This window comes from Aedes aegypti, chromosome 3 (genome assembly GCF_002204515.2).
Source record: "Aedes aegypti strain LVP_AGWG chromosome 3, AaegL5.0 Primary Assembly, whole genome shotgun sequence".
NCBI classification, from domain to species: domain Eukaryota; kingdom Metazoa; phylum Arthropoda; class Insecta; order Diptera; family Culicidae; genus Aedes; species Aedes aegypti.
Window position 1 is genome coordinate 256,194,495 of NC_035109.1, and position 20,384 is coordinate 256,214,878.

Consider the following 20,384-nt stretch of genomic DNA (forward strand, 5'->3'; position numbering starts at 1 on the left):
CAACAACTAATTGATCAGTTTTGGAAACGCTGGGTGAGGGAATACCTCCCAACGATTGCCAGACGGACTAAATGGTTCAACGAATGCGACGAGGTGAAGGTAAACGACCTGGTGGTCGTTGTGTACGAGAATCAACGTAACGGGTGGGCTAGAGGCCGAGTGCTCTCGGTGATTCCTGGCCGAGACGGCCGCATCCGTCAAGCGATAGTGCAGACCTCAGGCGGAGTCTTCCGTCGACCAGTATCAAAATTGGCAGTGCTGCAAATGCGAGACATGAGTAACGCACAGTCTTCTGTGAACCCGGAAGTGCGCTACGGGCCGGGGGATGTTGCAGACACTGGCAACATGGACGATACAGATATACCGATTCGCAAAGCCCCTCGAACGGATTCTGTATACGCAACAAATGATACAATGCAGAATAGACTAACAGTCGAACAGGTTGACAGCTCGACAGAGATGAAAAGCTCTTAAGATGCAAGTCATTCTAGTGCACTATTGGCATTTCCTAATTCTCTGCTAAATACTATAGTGATAATACTACAATCGTGAATTACTTCTGATAGAAACTGGATTAATTGATCGCACTTATTTGTAGGTTAGGTTAGGTTGTAGGTAGGTTATTCGATAGGTTGATACAGTCGAGTAAGACAAGCACATTTTATTTGAGCTGGCTTTCAGATATTCGATATCATATCTCATATCACACCAATTGTAAGTCCTGTTTATTCCTCTCTGATAATCACTACTGTTATTATACTCTAATTAAATATTATTGAATTCGTTAGCGCCGTATTACAGTCCAGTCCCCAGTCAGACACACATTGCATTTAGTTGGATTTCGCTACTAAGGAAGACCAATATGTAAGCAACAATTTAGAACTATTCTTCATATTAAAAACTAATAAAATATCTCTAGATTCAAGAATACCGTCAACAAAACTAGGCGTTTCTCTGGAGAGGTCATCTGAACGAATAATCCAACACCTTATATAATTTAATTGTGGTAAGTGCGATTATTATGCAAGTCATCCCTTCGATACGTTTATACTAGTTTTTCAAAAATGGCAGACAGCGATATGTAAGATATATGTTCAGTTAAACCTCGATCTACCTCAATCTCGTTACAATGTACCCTTGATGTAATACAACTAGATATATGCATACATTCAAGAGCCCTTTGAAGTCGATATAAATAAAATTTCATTTGTAGTTAAGGTGATTATAGAACGAAGCTATACCTCAAATTTTCAAGAGCTCCGCGTGGAAAATTTATCCCATTGGTCAAGCAAGCTATTTAATTGATTTTCAACGCGAACTGTTGTCAGATTCCCCAGTCTTGTGCAATTGAAAATTCAAAGTTTGGCTTCGTTTGATAATCACCAAGTTCCAGTAGTAATGTGAATCAGTTCGATATCTTGTATTTAAATATAGCTGGTTTATCTACAAACTACGTTGAATTACGTCAGATTGTAGAAGAAAAACGTCCATATCTAGTATTTTTATCAGAAACGCATATTGTTGACATAGATGCATTTGATCAATATAGTATTCCGGGTTATAATGTGGCTGCATGTTTATCACATTCGAGACACACTGGCGGAGTTGCTATTTATGTCAAAGAATCAGTTCAGTACAGGCTTCAATTGAACGAAGTTTGTGAAGGTAATTGGTTCTTGGGCATCGCAGTTGATCGTGGCATGAAGATGGGTAATTACGGTGTATTGTATCACTCTCCCAGTTCAAGTGACCAGCGTTTTATTGAAATTTTGGAAAACTGGCTTGAGATGTTTGTAGATTGTAGTAAATTAAATGTTCTTGCTGGTGACTTTAATATTAATTGGTGTGACAATTCGAATTCGAATCATTTGAAACGATTAGCTGACTTTTTTAATTTAAAACAAAAGGTAAATGTTTATACACGTATTTCCAGACATAGTCAAACTTTGATTGATCACGTTTATACTAATTTGGATTCTGTTAGTGTTATTAAAAATTCTGATTTAAAAGTAACAGACCATGAAACTTTAGTTATTAATATTGATGACAATAGTAGAAATAAAAGTGACTTTGTAAAATTAAAGTGTTGGAAAAAGTATTCAAAACATGCCGTTTCAAGTCTTGTCGAAAGAAATGTTGATTTTCATACAAACGACGGTTCGTTAGATCAAAAGTCAGCTGTTTTAACTGATGTTTTAAAAACCTGTACCAATAAATTAGTCGAACATAAATTTGTTTCGTTGAAAAATTCGAACAGCTGGTACAATTTGAATTTGTTGCGTAGTAAACGCAATAGGTACAAACTGTACAAAAAATGGCGTAGAAATAATAATAATACAAATTGGAATAGGTACAAGGTCGCGCGTAATAAATACTCGCAAATGGTTAAACAAACTCGTTGCGAGTATATTCAGAGGAAAATTGATCAGCATCAAAACAACAGCAAAGAGTTATGGAAAATTTTGAAATCCTTGTTAAAACCTAGTAATTGTAAACCGCGGTCCATAACTTTCAATGGCACATTAGAAGAATCAGAACAAGTAATAGCATGTAAATTTAATGAGTATTTTGTGGACAGTGTTTCATCGATTAACCAATCCATTGAGTTAGTAGATGAACCTGACGAAATAAAACAGCCGATTAACATTAATTGCACATTTGAATGTTTTCACCCAATAACGTTGGAAGACCTACGAAATATTTGCTTTTCTATGGGAAAAACGGCTGGCGTAGATAACGTTAATGCGAGAGTAATACAAGATTGCTTTGATGTCATCGGCCACAATCTGCTGGACCTGATTAATGAATCGTTACAAACTGGGCACGTGCCACAAGTTTGGAAGGAATCACTTGTGATTCCTATTCAAAAAGTTGCTGGGACGATTAAAGCCGAAGAGTTTCGTCCCATCAACATGTTGCACACATTAGAGAAAATTTTAGAACTTGTTGTAAAAGGCCAGCTGTTAGCATATTTAAATAGTAATAATTTGCTAATACCAGAGCAATCGGGATATCGGGAAGGTCATTCTTGTGAAACCGCATTGAACCTGGTGTTGGCAAAGTGGAAAGAAAACGTAGAGCGTAAAGATACGATTGTTGCTGTTTTGACGTTGGATAACGTCTTACGGCAACATACTGGGGTACAATTTCGAAAAACGAAAAATCGCTCGCGTCACGAAAAGTGGTTAGATTTTGACTGTTAATAACTTACTAACGCCCGGATAGATTTTCAAGATTCTTGCACCAATCGATTGGAAATCTTTCTACGAATCTACTCCAATAATGAAAATTATTGATTCTCATGACTAAACTATTGAAAAATTGAGAAATATCGAAGCATGTCTTATTTTTCATAGAAAAGCACATTTTTCTTGTGTATTCCTGACACAGACATCATTGCGCGATATCTTAGCCTCTTTCGTCATTCAAAGGGAAACGCCCCTTTCGGTCTTCTTCTTACTTCTCTCCATTATTTCGTGTTCAGTCGAAGCCAATCAAATTCCACTTCACGCGCACGACCGCATTTTAATTAAATCGTCTTCGGTAATCTTTTGGTGTGTTTCTGTCTAACAATGGAATGAAAACCCAGTTCGATCGATTGTGACTACCACCAACCGTCCTTTTCAGGACGACAATTTCATTTTGAAAGAGAGTTATGAGAATTTTACACCGTTAAGAGCGACATTACTGGTGAATGGATGTGATGAATTCATATTTCGGTCAGTCATTTGCATGCAATCTTTCATTAGCGTCAACATTAGTGCTTTTCGAGAATCACAGGGCCAAGAAATCAATTTCCCATCGTGCTCTTGCAGGGCAATCTTCGACATTGTGTGCATGAGAGATAAATTGGGGACGGCACTAGAATGAGGATTCCGGTTTGCCTCGCATTTAGCGATGATTGAATAATGCCGTTGTCGTCGTCGTCGCTAACCACATGCATGACAAAGCGATCAGTATAAACTTGTCGATTTGAAAGCTAAAACTTATCAGCAACAGCTTCATTGATGATTTGATTTGGTAAGAAATTGTCGATCGAAACCAAATAATCGCACAGAGAAGACTGCAAAAATGCTACCGCCGCCCGACGGGAACCTAAGTAAAACTTTGTTTGCCATTTCACTGGAAAACTAATCATCCGAAATTTCAATTGGCAATTAAATAAATAAATTAATTAATAATAATAGGTGAAATATCTCTAGCCGTAACTCTTTTACGTGGAATGCATTGTTGTGGCTCTGAAAAGGGCCGTTTTGCTTGTGTCCCAATTCAATTTAAACTCGTTCGTCACGGATACGACGAGCGAGCTAGAAGGCTTTCGGGATGATGGTCACACGCTTGGAGTGGATCGCGCACATGTTGGTAGCCTCAAAGATAGGCCTAGCTCGCTTCCTGCAGGGCCATGACGGCCAAGCTCTGTAATCGCAGATCGGTCTTGAAGTCCTGAGCGATTTCACGGACCAGGCGCTGGAAAAACAATTTGTGGATCAGCAGCTCCGTCGAATTCTGGTAGCGACGGATCTCACGCAGAGAGACCGTTCCTGGCTGATAGCGATACGGCTTCTTGACTCCTCCGGTGGCTGAGACGCTCTAGCGAGCGACTTTCGTGGGGCCGCTTCCACCAGTGGACTTACGGGCAGTCTGCTTGGTAGAGCCATCGTCGTAGTGTTCTCTGGGCGGATTGAAACAAATGAATGATTGAATGTGCGCGGCTGCCGGTCCCTTTTATGACCTTCTCTTGCGAGCGAGCGAGACGGACAGTGAACAGCGAGCGAGCAAGAAGAATTCATCCATAGCGTACCGCATAAAAGGAGCCGAGCCGGCGGCCAAGCATCAGTTTTATTACAATCGTTGCCGAAGATAGACCGGACTCGGAAAAGGAAGCGCCAAGCGTCATCGCAAGGTTTTGCGTGACAACATCAATTGCATCATCACAAAACCACCGCCGTCTGGCTCGCCGTGGTGACGTCAAGCGTACCTTCGGTCTCATCTACGAGAAAACCCGCGGTATGCTGAAGTCATCCAGAATTCTGTCGGCTACGCTCTGAAGTGGTAGGGCCGTACGCTGTACAGATTTTGAGGTTAAATCACCTCCATCACCGAAACCAGAATTCAAAACTAGCACTGAATCCATCAAACCTGAGCATGGAATGGCGATCGACGATATCCAAACCCAACCGTCCTTTTCAGGACGACAATTCAATTTTGAAAGAGTTTTGAAAATATTCCTACCATGAAGCGCAACAGTATTGGCAATTCTCACAGCAACAGAACTGTCGGTGAACTAAATAATAGTTACTCGATTCTCACAGTTCAATCGGCCCTTTTCAGGGCTAACAAATGTGTACTAAAGAGTTATTTGTGTTATATTTGCTAATGTGTTTACCACATTCTTGCTATTATTCATCTCTGATTAGTTATGAATAATTGACAAAACGACAATTTGAGAATGTTTCCAAAGACACTACTGCAGTGCTGTCGGAATACAATATATTTTCTATTGTTAAGGAATGATTCAAATATTTTGAATTAATTGATACAAACTAACAATGATTAAGTTTATACTTAAAAATCAATTCTTCAATATAACGGACTAAGCTTCTGAATACATGTAAAGTGATTATTTTGTATTAACACAAATGTCTATAATAAATCAGAATTGACATGCAACAAATAGTGTGAAAATTAATTGGATTTTTAGCAGTAGAAAACTTTCATAAGTTCGTGACGGTCCCAAGCCAGGAAATAGAAGAGGCTAACGTTATCCAACGTCAACTTGGCGGTCGTATCTTGGAAACAACCTGTTACTTTTTTTGGATCTCAAACGCGCTTTTGAAACGATTTCTCGGCCCTTGTTGTTAAGAACAATCAAGCGCTTTGGATTTTCGGGTTCTGCATATAGATGGTTTGAAAGCTATTTAACTGATAGAACCCAACGGACTGCTTTCAATGATTCTGTTTCGAGCCCCGTGGTGAACAGCCTTGGCGTACCACAGGGGAGTGTATTAGGGCCCGTTTTATTCATTATGTATATAAATGACATGCGACGAGTTTTACGTTTTTGTGACATAAATCTTTTTGCAGATGATACCGTGATATTCATTGCGGCTAAAAATCTTGATGATGCCGTTGCACATATGAATGCAGATTTACGTTCTCTGAGTAGATGGTTGAAGTACAAACAGTTGAAATTGAATATAAGTAAAACTAAATTTATGTTGATATCGCGGAATCGAACAAATATAGACGTCTCAATACAAATTGATGATGAGACAATTGATCGCGTGCGCGAAATTAAATATCTTGGCGTGATTATTGATGACAGATTAAAGTTCGACGCTCACATCGACAATGTTATCAAGAAAATAGCCAAGAAGTATGGAATACTCTGCCGATTAAAAAACGATTTAACGATTGCTAGTAAAATACATTTGTACAAATCAATCATCTCTCCACATCTGGAGTTTTGCGCTTCCATTTTGTTTTTAGCAAATGAAACACAAATATCGAGAATGCAGCGTTTGCAAAATAAAATAATGCGTTTGATTTTGAGATGCAACAGATTCACTTCCTCGTCTTTCTTATTAGATGCTCTTCAGTGGTTATCGGTGAAGCAAAGAATTGTATTCTTGACGATGGTGTTCATTTTTAAAGTAATTAACGGTTTGTTGCCTCGATATTTGTGTGATCGAATTGAAAGAGGAAGTGACATTCATAGATATAATACTAGAAACGCGACTGAATTAAGAACACCACAGTTTTTGTACGGTGCTTCACAAAACTGTTTGTTTTTTAAAGGAATAAATGTTTTCAATTCGATGCCTATACACATCAAACGTGCTGCAACTCTATCACAGTTTAAGAGACTATGCATTTCATACGTCAAAGCTGCCTTCTGAACAGCTACATGTTAACTTTTTTGTACTTGACTAATATTGTATCTTGACGAAGTTTTGACTAACGGATATTTTGTATTGACTATATTGTAAAATATGTTTAATAATTATTGGGGCACTAATAAACTACGATGTTCGCCTCGATGATGATGATGGATTTTTTATATATTGACGTAGTTATAGTTTATTCCTTTTTATGTGTAGTCTACGGAGGTTTGAGTCCCGCGCGCGGTACACAGGTATAAACGACTGTTTGATTACTTATCATTTGAATTGAGAATTTATGCTGTTGGTGGATGCCATGCATTAGTAGTAAGTTTTCTGGTTGAATGTCGGAAATTTCTTGAAAATGCAAATGTTTCCGATAGTTTTGACATCATCGGCGGGGTTATCAATTCTGGCAATGTTTTGGATTTTGTTGAACTTTCTTGATCACTATTAAAACATATGAAAAGTGTGGTTGAGACCAACAGATTTTTACCATTTTTTTTTTGCTGTATAGTATGGGAACTTGTAATGTTGTTTATATCTGTTGAAATAATCAGACCGTTTATTGTTTGCAAATCTGGTTAACATTGATCATAATTAATTATCTTAAAGATATATCGTCTCGCTCAAACCTTTGTAGGGGTATGTGGTGGGACCATCATCATCATCATCATCATCATCATCATCATCATCACCTTAATGTACCAATTTTTACTTCTGAATCGATTTGAATTGAAATGTTTATTTGTTTTTTTTTCTAATTTTTTTTAACACCATCCATAAATTTTACCCAAAATCATAGTTTTCCTTTCTTTTTTTTCTAAAATTTAACATATTTTTCATGAGTTATTTTAATTAATGTCTGATTCGATACAATGTTTAACTAACAGATTTTTTATATTAATGTTTTAAATTAAAGCCTTTACTGGAAAGATTTTAGATTCATATAAAACATGCTTATGTTTTTTTTTTATCTATTTTGTGTAGTTCAAAAAATAGTCATTGAAATCACTCGTGACCCAATGACCCACGTTTCTTTCCCTTATCAGTACAAACCGTATTTCGCCATTTTCTACATTGTTAACATTGCCCTTATGTTTGCCCCTCCTATCTACCCCACTGGAGGATTCATGTGGCCTCTCTCCGTTATCGTGATAAAGGTGGGAATAGCGTCAAGTGGTCGGAAATTGACATTTAAAAATGTAGGTTATTATAAAATTGTACCCACGAGTTTTAACCCTGATTACGCCTCTGGTATAATAAATATATATTTTTAATATAGATTATTATTCATTTTGTCTTAACTACCGCAGTCAGCGTTAAAATTATAGTTTATGTTAAATAAGAAAATTTTACAATTATATTCGATATGCAAAAAATGCACCTTTAGGAGCCCCTCCTGGCTACACCACTGGCCCATCACCCAAAAGGCTTTGGATTTTTCCATATTTTGGCATATAGAATCCAACAAAAATAGTCCGGTTGAAATCCCCGGGGGCTTTATCGTGACCCTCCCTGCAATCCCTTAAAGCGAAGTAGACCGTCATCGAAACTTGTAAGCGTCGTAACTAATTAATATCACTGTTTCGGTTTAATAAAAATCAGTTGTTTTTTCACTGACATAGCTGAGCAATTGATACTTAAGTATCACCATACTTTCGGGATATGAGCGCACTTAGTGATAGTTTTATGAATCACTAATAAAATAAAATAATATAAAAATAGTATAAATAAAACAGTAACAAAAACTCTTTGAATTGGATTTCAAATGTGTTCTTCAAATGCGCTCTTCCAGATATGCAATATGAAGTGAATCATTTACAAAAAAATCACGCAACAAATTTTAATATCAAACACCGTTATAAACGACTAATAAATGTCATTTCTGGTAAAGAGTTCTCAGGAAATGGCAAACTTGGGAAATGATTTGTTTCAGTAAGTATATATGAGAACAATATCATTGCTGCTGTACATAACATTTAAATAACTATCATTCACATCAACTAGGAAAATTGTTGTAGAATATCCTGCATGTGCGTTTGAAGACTGAGCGATTAGTTAATTTTTTTTTATTTTGAGATATCCCTGATAACCTGAATTTATGGACTCTTTTTGCGGAATGCAATTTTGGCAACAACACATTTATTCAATTAACCATGCTGCACACGACTCAAACGCTTAGTGGCGTTCCGTTTGATGATTAGGAGCGTCTTTTTAAGTGCAACAAGACGACCGATAAACGAGGCTGACTACTTTGTTCCATTAATTTTGGAACGATACGCGGCACTATCGGCAGACACTTTATCGTTGTGCTTCGACCGTCTGCCGCCTGCTTCAAGGATATAAACAAATGTTGGCGTTTCAAGTGAGTCAGTGATATTTCGTAACTGTTCACGGGCAATTAGTTGGAGACATTTGGCTTAAGTAACAATGAAGCTTCTCGTGGTATACACGATTGCCCTGGTGGCAGGTATCCACGCAGCAGTCACAGTTGACAAAGAGTGTGTTGGAATCCGCAATGGAAGTACCTTCCGGGTAAAGGACGACTGTTCCAAATATTACACTTGTAATGGCGGAAAATTTGTTGGGAGCCAATGTCCACATGGTCTGTTCTGGGACCAAGTCCATCGCGTTTGTACAGCTCCTGAATTGGTTTCCTGTAATGTGGGACCCTTTGCAACCGCACCAGTAGCACCTATACCACCAGTGGCTCCCGTGGCTCCGGTGAATCCACAAATTCCAGTTTGGACAACTGCCCCTGTTATAATAACTACAGCGGTCGTCCCAATCGACATTGAAAATACAGAAATAGAACTGGATGAGTACAAATGTCCTAAAAATGGCGTCTCAAGCGTTGCCCATAAGGACAGTTGTTCGAAATATGTCATGTGCTTCGATGGTGTACCGGTCGTTCAGGACTGTGCCCCAGGGCTTCATTTCGATGCGCACTCCGGTCAATGTACTTACCCGATCTATGCTAGATGCGGCCTTCAGGATAGAATTTGCCCGATGTGGAATGACCCCTACAAGATGATTTTCATCGCTGATAAATTTGACTGTGCCAAGTATATCAGATACATAGTCGAATGATTTAGATAGATTTTATTTACAGTTATTATCCTTCGTAGGTACTACTATTGCTACAACGGCGAACCCCATGAAAACAGCTGCGCTCAAGGACTTCATTGGGATCCGATCAACAATTGGTGTACGCCGATTGAGAAATCACACTGCACTAATTTTACCCCATACAAGGAGGTATACGAGCCCCTGCTGACTCCGAAAACGGTTTCCTGTTCCGATACTTCAGCGCACTGGGTTGACCATCCAAAAAGTTGCCGCCACTACTATCTTTGCTACAAGGGCAAAGCCATGTTGAAACGCTGCGATGAAGGTCTATTCTGGGATAACGAGGCTGGATCGTGCAACTACGGATCGATTACGCGCTGCGGAAAGTAGACAGCGGATTCAAAGTGAATGGAAGAACTATATCGGTGTGCTATGTCTGCAATTAAAATAGAATGCAAAAATATTCACAAGAACGAACCACTGTGATACATGTTTTGTATTGAATTACAGGTATGTTCCGTTTTTATCACGTTCCGATTTTGTCACGCTCCGATTTTGTCACGTTCCGATTTCGTCAACAAATTATTCCGTTTTTATCAACACACAAAAATTGTTTATTTTTTTATTGCAAAAATCTTTAGAGTATAAACTAAATACTTATCTTTAAGCAATTTAAATGCTTTTTAATAGCCTCAGAGATGAATTTTCGACATTATGTTTAATGTTGAGCACCTACAATACATGGTACCGTAGTCCGGGGTAACATTGATCAGTTTTTGGGATATTTCTTAAATATTTAATTCAAAAATGCAAATATTGTGAGTTTTATATTTTTAGAACAAGTACTGCCACCCATAGCTTGTGACTATAAACTGTATTTTGTTTTTTGAAAGATTTAAGCATGTTTACAAAAATGTTTTATGTGATTTTTTTCATTTAGCTGATATGGGGTAACATTGATCATCCATGTAAACAATGTTCGGTAATATTGAAAATATCGTTACTTACTTAAATCATGGCCCCTGAAGCCGAATATGATGTCCAAATGCTTACATCTCATTTATTTTTTGAGTTATTTTAAACTTAAAAACACCTCGAACAGCGGAATACGCCTAAAGGTAGGCAATTTTCCAAGGGCATTCAACATTCTCAACAGTAATTCGTTAATGTTGCCTAATTGAACATACTTATAAAAGTTTTGACAGTGGAATCGTTTTTGGCGATGCCATTTTTATTGAGAAACGGCATTTTTTTGCTCATATCGCTTGCCGAACTTATGTGAGACATGAATCTTTGGTAGTGTCATCCTTAACCATTGAAATCGTTGTTTCGCAAACTTGAAAAATTTACGCATAAAGATAACGCAATTTTTGCAAAAATCTTAATTTTCAATAGCTTATAAGTATAAGAAAGAGGAGCAACATTCATGCTTTGGAAATGTTTCATCAAAAAATGATGATACCAGCTTATCACGAGAAGAGTCATTCCGATCAATGTTACCCCGCTGATCAATGATACCCCCGGATTACGGTAGGTGTCAAGTCATATACGATTTAATAAGGTTTGACTCCTTCGTATCCACTAATCAATTGGAGTTTTCAAACTTAACATGGTCGTTTGGACAAGACTAGCCCAACAACAATTGGGCTTGGCTTAAACAATCGAGAGTTGCTTTGGCCACGTCCTAGCAACAACTGGAATTTGTGATTAGTTGAAAACGTACCTAAGAGAGTTGCAGAGACCTCTGCTTTCCCTATTTTTTTTCCATTAAAATTTGATAGACATATGGGCTATCCTTTAATAACGTAAGACAATTTTGGCGGTTTTTCTACCCCTTCCCCCTTATGGTATGATTTTTTGTATGAAAATAAAACAAAAATTGTATGTCACGTAAGATATCTCAAACCCCATCCTCCCTCATAACCCCTTAAGTGATTGATGGACTATCCCATATATGTTCAGTTCACTTGGGAATGAACTCAAGAACGTTTGAGCAATGACAAGAGACATGATCGAGCTTATTTTATTTTTGATAAGACCCCGTCATATTTTGGACATTATCTTCTTTCTCTTAAAATTGATAGAATTGCACAAATTATGGCAAACAGCCAATTTGTTCAAACAGCCAAAAAACTGTTCAAGGGGTACAGGAAGGGGTCCAGCAAAACTAAGCAATCTAAAGAACATTTTGTAATCTCCATATATCTAATAATTTGCATCGAGGAAGCGGGTGAAGGGCTTAAATGGCTAACAATTTGAGAAACTGTTGATACTGGTCGTTCCCACATCACGCACGTTACCATCCCAAATTTACTGGGATCTTAATCTTTGAGCAGACATGAAGCCCTTCCCCACATGGTGACAAATGTTAATTAGGAGTCTTATACCAACAGCCATACGCTTATTCATAAAACTTTACAAAAGGTTTTCTTACCAAAAAGTTCTAATTTGGTGATGCTTGTTCTACACCCAGACAACCAGATTGTACGTATAACGGAATCACCTTTCACGTTATGCGATGCTTATACATGCAAAGTTTCACGTATAAGATGTTGCGAAAAGGCCTTATACGTACAAAAGTGGAGGCGATACCTTGTAAATTTTATATGATGAAAAATAACATGCTATGCGAGTGTGTAAATTTTCTTGCGAACTAGTCTGTACTCTTATGCGACTTAATTTATTACAACAAAATTGATTTGACAGCTGCTACGGATTGATCCGACTACCTTTGTACGAGTATACGGGGCGAAACAAAATGTACATATAAACTCATAAAATACCGTAAGGCGGGGTGACATTGGTCCATAAGGGTAACTTTGGGCCAATATTTTTACAGCAAGCTAATGCCAGAAAAATGAAAACATTGTGTCAAACTTAAAGAATACTTTATAAATAGCCAATAGATGGTCATAGATTAGTTTTTTGACGTTCCTACTAACCATGAGATGCATCGAAAGAAGCGGTCAATGTCACCCCCTAGGCCCAATGTCACCCCGCGTGGCGGTAACGTTTTATGCGAGGAAATTCATCAATCAAACGATTTCATCCACCATGTAGTGCGGGTGTGATGCAATTTGTATAAATAAACGACTTTGTTCGTAAACTGTTATGCGACTTCTGGTTGTCTGGGCAGTTTATATACTTTTGTGTTTTTTATGAACTTCTACATAAATGAAAAATGGAATGTCTGAAGAACGGGCTAATAGTCTTACATGATTATTTCCCTGTTACATTGATCAAGTGTTCCGAATTCTCTGGAATAACTGGAAAAACAACTGAAAACTAATTTCTCATTTTGTATGGGAGATTGCATGCCATTTTCCAGCAACCTACTTGATGACAAAACGAAGTTTGATGGTTTGACGGGACCACTAGTATTTAATATTATTTTTACTTAACAAAAAAACTAAAACTTTAGGTTAATTTATTGCCAGTCTCTTCGTGTAAAGCTAAAAGGCGATGGTGACGCTGTTCCAGATCCCTGTCGAAGTTGGTAGTAATAACTTCAGAATAAAGATCCCCACCATCAATTTACTGATTAAATTTCAGTTTGCAAAACTTTCGTAACATAACTCCTCATTCAATAGCCAACAGGGTGTGGCCAAAAATGCAAAAAAAATACCTCGGCAGCTCTCAGTTGATAACTGCGGAAGTGTTTATAAGAACACTAAATGAAGAAGAAGAAGCAGAAGGATGAGGATGAATAATGGAAAAATAAGATGTTTCTTGTACAATATTTCTAGAAAAAGAAACAAAAAAACTTGACTCACTTCCTTGAAGTTATTATTAAAAATATGACGCACGTTATGATACAAAGGATATTTATGTGATTAGCGTTTTAATATTCGATATTACATTTTTTGAAATTCAAACCAAGAAAACTAAAACTATTATTCATTTATTACAAAATTATATTGATTGATAGGAGTGTGCAATCAACTTTAATTACGAACCTATAGGAATAAGCAATCTAAATGCTCCTCACAGCTCCTAAACATCAATACTGTGCATTTATATGATGAAAATGTGTATTATCATGACAAAACTGCAATTTTATTTTCAAATCTGTAAAATATTTTGCCTAAGAAAATTATTCCGTTTTTGTCACGGTTCCGTTTTTATCAACTGAAAATTGCCGATCGTGTTGATAAAAACGGAACATACCTGTATTCGGTTGTGCTAGTTTTCCCCGAATTTCGTTACCCCAAACGCAAGTTTCCTGAATACCAGTTCCTCGAAAACCCCGTTCCCTTTCTTTCTCCTCTTAACCGTAAAGTGTTTGGCACTCAAAACCAGTGTTGTGAAAAACTCACTTTTTCACAACTCACGCTTGAGATTTTTCATGCGTGAGTTGTCAATCATGCAACTCAGCAGTCAAAAAATCATGGATGAGTTGGCTCACCTTTTTAACTCGTTGTCTCGTATTTCCATAGTTTACTCACACACGGCAATTATTTCTTGTTAGTCTGGTAAAATTATGTTAATCCTTTCTAACGTCAACAACAACATTCGGGTTTCACGAATTTTTGCCGGGTTTTGCGACTGGATCATTTTTTACAGTTTGCGTTGATTGAGTTAATTTTGCATCAAAATCTCAAACGTGAGATTTGCGAAGCAGATCTCTAATGAGTTTGGTCTCAGGGAAAGCGTATTGATTGAGATTTTGAGTGTGAGTCTATCAACACTGCTCAAAACTGGTATACCTCTATCAATTCCAGGATTGTGAATGAACCGGTCATCTGACATCCACCCTATTTAATTTGTTTGGTGGTTCTTTCAGCTTCAAAGTTCTTGACATATTTGCTGTTATTGTTTAATCAGGAATAAACGAATAACCCTTTTTATTGATTCCTTCATTAATATCATTTTTAACATTACATTCATTTCTTATTTCTAGGTGTTCTGTATTAGACAACACTGTGGTCCTAATTTGGTAAAATTAAAGTATGCTATTTTTAATAGCTGTTTAATAATATATTCTAATTCATTTGCTATAGCAGTTTAGAGTTTTACGGGCTTTAAATTGACTTAATCTACCAAAACCTGAATTTTCGTCTAAAATTATAAATTAATTTTTACGACAATGGTTTCAATGTTTCAGCATGGGATGATACGCTATGTAACTCATTAGTACTAAACTAAGAAGAAAGCTTCAGAATCATTTTCAAAATTTGATTTTGAATCCTTTGCAGAACTTTCTTCCTGGTTTTATAACAGCTAGTCCATATTGGTACAGCAAAAATCAACACAACATAAAAATCATTAAAATGTGTTTGAAGATCAAAAGCTTGTTCTTAAAACAATGTTTCAATTTTCTGTTAGTAACTGGATATAAAAAAAAGTATCAGCATACTCTCTGCATGTCAGCGCATATAGAGATACTTTCCCGGATGAATACGAACTAGGGTCGATGTACCAATAGCCGCATAGCTAAGAACAAAAATTCGTATAAAATCGAAAAATAGCGCTATCGTCATTATTTTTTCATCATCTGAAAGCTTTTTGTCTTGGTTTTGTGGGCAAAATATGAAAACTACGAAAATACAAATGTTTGCATTTATTATCGCGTGTGCCACTATAGGAATACATGTGCCTATAGTAGCACTATTTCTAATTTCTGTTCCTATAGTAGCACTAGCATCATGGCGTTGGCAAAATACTAATCAAAACCATATTTTTACAAATCTTTCATATTTTTCCTTCAAAGTATGGATCAAAAGCTTTCGTTTGATGTAAAAAAGTTTGTAATTTATTAATTATTTCGTATAATAAAAAATAGTTTCTCTCAGTAGTGCTACTATAGGAACAATATGTTTACTATAGGCGCAAGGAAGCTCAAATTTTAAGCAAAACTAATTATTTCGATCATTTTTTGAACAAAATCAAGCTGTGTATCAATGGTACTTAGATAAATAGCTCCTGACCTTCATGTCAAAAAATGTTTTGGAACGGTTTATAGCAAAACGGCCGTAAAAAGCCACTAGTGCGACTATAGGGGACTGTCCACTAAGGGAACACCGACCCTATAAGAATTGAGTTTTTTTTTTTCAATTTCAATTGCGAACTGCAATGTCAACATGGCTGCCAAAACGCATGACGGGCTAGTTAGCCTAAATTGGTACCCCTCTTATCGTGACAACATATCTACTCGAAGGTTTCAAATGAACAGCTTTTGGTTTATGTGGGAATATTATAAGTAGAGTTTTGAAAGAATTGGAAAAAGTCTTCCATTTTTACAAGTTTGAAGAAAAAATATCAAAACTTTTTGCAATCTACTACAGATGACACGCTGGATTCGTTCTTTGGCAGAGAGGTCTGTATCATTCGCAAAAAAAATTTTTGACATCCATGAGGTAACTCAGGTAAGTCAAATGTGAAAATATTGTACAACATTGGTCCAAGAATGTTGTCTTGAGAAACATCAGCTCTGCTCCGATTTTGTTCAAATTTTGTTCGAATTTGTATTGCCTGTTTGTTTTTTTGGCATAAACGTGTCGTTCTTACTGTTAGGGTGGACCAAATTAGAATTTTTCTGCCCGTTCTATCCCGAGGAAAACTGATTTCAGTTTTTTAAGGTATCCCTTTTTTATTTCTTAACGAAAATGCTTTCAGTGAGTAGTATTTTGTCATGTCGTGATGCTGTTGCACGCTCCGACGAAATGCGGATCCTTTGTGACCGATTCCAAACAACGATGAATAAAAAAGGTTGGCTAGGTTGGCACCCGCAAAAGGCGCCAGCTTTTGGAAAAATTGAAACAATTTATTAAAGGCTTCCAACAAAATAAGCTACAAACATTGCTATCCTGGGCGTAACGGAACTCATAAAGTCAAGGACAGGATTCTTACATAATCATGAGTGGAATTTTCTTTAAATTTCAGAAAACATCTCAGAAAATTCTTAGTATGATTCTGTCTAGGATGATATTTTCATAAAATATAAACTTGGGAAAATTCTCACAGCATTTTGAAACGCATTTTTTTTTTCCAGGATCAGTAATATACTTTTAATATCTCCACATATTCCACACTGACTGAGAGTTATATTTTCCACACAAAAAAAATTGATTCCTTTGATATCTATGTGATTATTATGTGATTTCTAGAAAACATTATTGTTTGAATACATTTCACCCAAGATATTTATGGCGAAATAACTTTTGATAGATCAACCTTCTCTCCAGCTGTAATAAAGTGATATTTCTGGTTTACTTCGGAAAAATCGTTCGAAAATTTTGTAAGTATTCTTTTTTTATGATTATTACTGTTACAGCCTGGAAAGCTCAATTATGACAACAAAAGTTTCTTGAAAACTCATCGAACACTTTACATAACATTTCAAGCTCTTCTTAGTTATTGATTTAGTTCTTTATTGCTTTATGGCTAAGTAGCCCGTCATTCGTTTTGGTAACAATGATAACTTTTCAGCTTGCATTTCAAAGTGATAAAACTCAGTCTTGATAGTTTATATTGACAAGAAAAAGTATCACTGTACGCGCTTACATGCATAAAGTATGCTGATACTTTTCCAGCTGTGTCAGTGCAAAACCAACTAATTTTCTTTGATTCGAAATCGTGAGATGAATTAGCAACAATCATCAACGACGCGTCCAAATTTCAATGACGGCCTACTTCGCCTTATTTAAATTATGTTTTGATAATATACTTCTTTGCTAAATCTACACGAAATTTCTAAACAAATTACCATAGATTTATTAGAGATTTTTTTATATCTAACAATTTCTTAAAAAATAAAATATATTTTGATTCATTAAAAATCCCAACCATTTTATCTTATGTCGTAGAATTTTACAATTTTTTTTTACAATGCTGAGGTAAATCTTAGTAACACATTCTTAATTTATTGAGAAGTTCTCATTAAAATATAGCAGGGATAAACTGTTGATTTATTTTGAATTATTAGATCAATCAACGTAAAAATAAATGGTCTAAAAATGTCCAGAAAACAATCTCTAAGAACAGTGTTGATCAGACTCATTTCCCCGAAATTCGAATTGTGAAGCCATGAACTGTTATAACTGTGCGATGTATTCCTGAGATGGAGGGGGAGGTGGTTGGGCTTGAGTGTTGCACATGGGATCCGACAGTTTCGATCTCGGTGGGCCGCAATTCAAGTTTCGGTGAAATGATTCGCACTCACTCACTCACTCATTTCATTTCACCGAAACTTGAATTGTGGCTCTCTGGGATAAAAACTGATAGATTTTGTGTGCAGTACTCAAGCTTAACCATCTGCTTTTCTATCTTAGGAGGATATAGCATGGTTGTAGTAGTTCGTGGCTTCGTAGTTCGGAAAATGTTATTTTCAGGGAAATGAGTCTGAACAACACTGTCCAAGAATATGAATACCACTAAAATTTGTAACGGAAAATGTTGGCTAAACACCCAATAGACTCAGCAGATTTATTTCTTGGTATATTAACAGTAATTCTGTTGAGTTTTTAATGTCATCTTTTTGATAAAATACAAAAGTTTGCACACAATTAAGGTGAAATATCTCGGAATCCAAAGATAGGCGACACAATAGCCCCTACACACGTTTTGAGGCACTAAACTTGAGAAATATAGGTCAAACGTTCTATCATTTTCATTTTTTTAGTTAACATCTAAACATACAACACTAAATTAACAATTTCACACCACAGTACTCGGTTCGTGGCCGCATCTCTCCATCCTCGGTTCTGCTCCACGCTAGCCTAATTGATACGCTCTTGATCCGCTCACATAGCTCGCTGCGCTCCTCGCCTTCTTATACCAACCGGATCCGAAGCGAACACCATCTTTGCAGGGTTGCTGTCTAGTATTCTTGCAACAGGCCTTGCCCATCGTATCCTTCCAGCTTTGGTCACCTTCTGGATACTGCACAGTAGAGTGATGCAAATTTTGAAATGTTTGCTCCCCTATGCTTTCTCTTCTTTCTGGCGTTACGTCCCCACTGTGACAAAGCCTGCTTCTCAGCTTAGTGTTCTTATGAGCACTTCCACAGTTATTAACTGAGAGCTTACTATGCCAATGACCATTTTTGCATGCGTATATCGTGTGGCAGGTACGAAGATATTCTATGCCCTGGGAAGTCGAGAAAATTTCCAACCCGAAAAGATCCTCGACTGGTGGGATTCGAACCCACGACCCTCAGCTTGGTCTTGCTGAATAGCTGCGCGTTTACCGCTACGGCTATCTGGGCCCCAATGCTTAAACGTTTTTAATTATGGTAAATAGCATCGTCCCAAAGTTTGAAGTGATTCGGAAGAAATTTGACTGTGCCCACGCCATTTGATGTTTAAATGGAAATTACTATCGAAAACGCCAATCTTTTGTGTTCAGCTCTCTATCTCTCCCTCATAATATTTTATGGAAAAGTGAACAAATTCTTCTAATGTAAAATCCTCCCAGCTACAACTTTGCCGAAGACCACTTTTTGATTGAGCGTCAGGATAAATTGTTATTCATCATCATAAAGTTGGTTTGCATGTAACATGCTTCACCAACTGTTCGGCAGGCAACAGTGATGCTTCTTGCGGGAAGAATAGATCAAAGTAATCCAGGCTACTATGTTCTACAGCAAAAAAGCAGTGTTGCTCTGAATGTAATTGAATGATCATCTCAGCATGATTCAGACTTTATTACCAATAATAACAAATTATCCTTACGTCCCATCAAAATGTGGTCTTCGGCAAAGTTGTAGCTGGGAAGTTTTCTCTTGAGATGAGTGTGTTCACTTTTCCATAGATTATTATGACGATCAGTTTGAGGACTGAATTCAAATGTTTTGCCTCTTCCATAGTAATTTCCATATAAACTTCAAATGGCGTGTGCACAACCAAATTTCTTCCGAACCGCTTCAAATTTTGGGAGGATCATTTTCATCATAATTAACATCGTTTAAGCATAGGGGAGCAAAAACTTCGAAATTTGCATCAGTCTACTGCACAGCTAAAAATATGTTAAAAATTTAAGTTTATTTTCATGCACATATTTGGAGCATCAAAATAAACCTAAGGTTCAACGACCAAACCATTATTTTCCAATCGAAATCACTCTAAATTTGCACGAATTGAATGTATGTTCATTTGAGTTTACATGAAGCTGTAACAACGCATGAATTTGATTTATTTTTACAGTAGACTTCAATATACACTACATTGACATTTTTTTATGTGGATTCGCCGTAGAGTTGAACTAGCTCATGGTTTACCCTTCGCCGCCACACACCGTTTACCTGCACACTGCCAATGATCGTCCTAAGCACCCAACGTTCGAAGATTCCAAGTGCTTGCAAGTCCTCCTCGAGCATCGTCACGTTTCATGCCCGTAGAGGACTACCGGCGGCCTTATGAGCATTTTGTGCGTGGTACATTTGGAGTAGGTGTAAATTTTTTTTTTACCGCAGAAAGGATCTTCGCTGCCTCG

The 20,384-nt window shown here is 37.0% G+C and overlaps 1 protein-coding gene across 1 annotated transcript; it reads left to right on the plus strand.

The window, feature by feature from the left end:
- The first annotated feature begins 9,238 nt into the window (after positions 1–9,238).
- On the plus strand, positions 9,239–10,441 carry LOC5575311 (protein obstructor-E). Its single transcript, XM_001655635.2, has 2 exons — positions 9,239–9,949; positions 10,013–10,441. The coding sequence occupies exons 1-2, from the start codon at positions 9,315–9,317 to the stop codon at positions 10,341–10,343; spliced, it is 966 nt and encodes a 321-aa protein (XP_001655685.1). The 5' UTR covers positions 9,239–9,314; the 3' UTR covers positions 10,344–10,441.
- Positions 10,442–20,384: the final 9,943 nt, after the last annotated feature.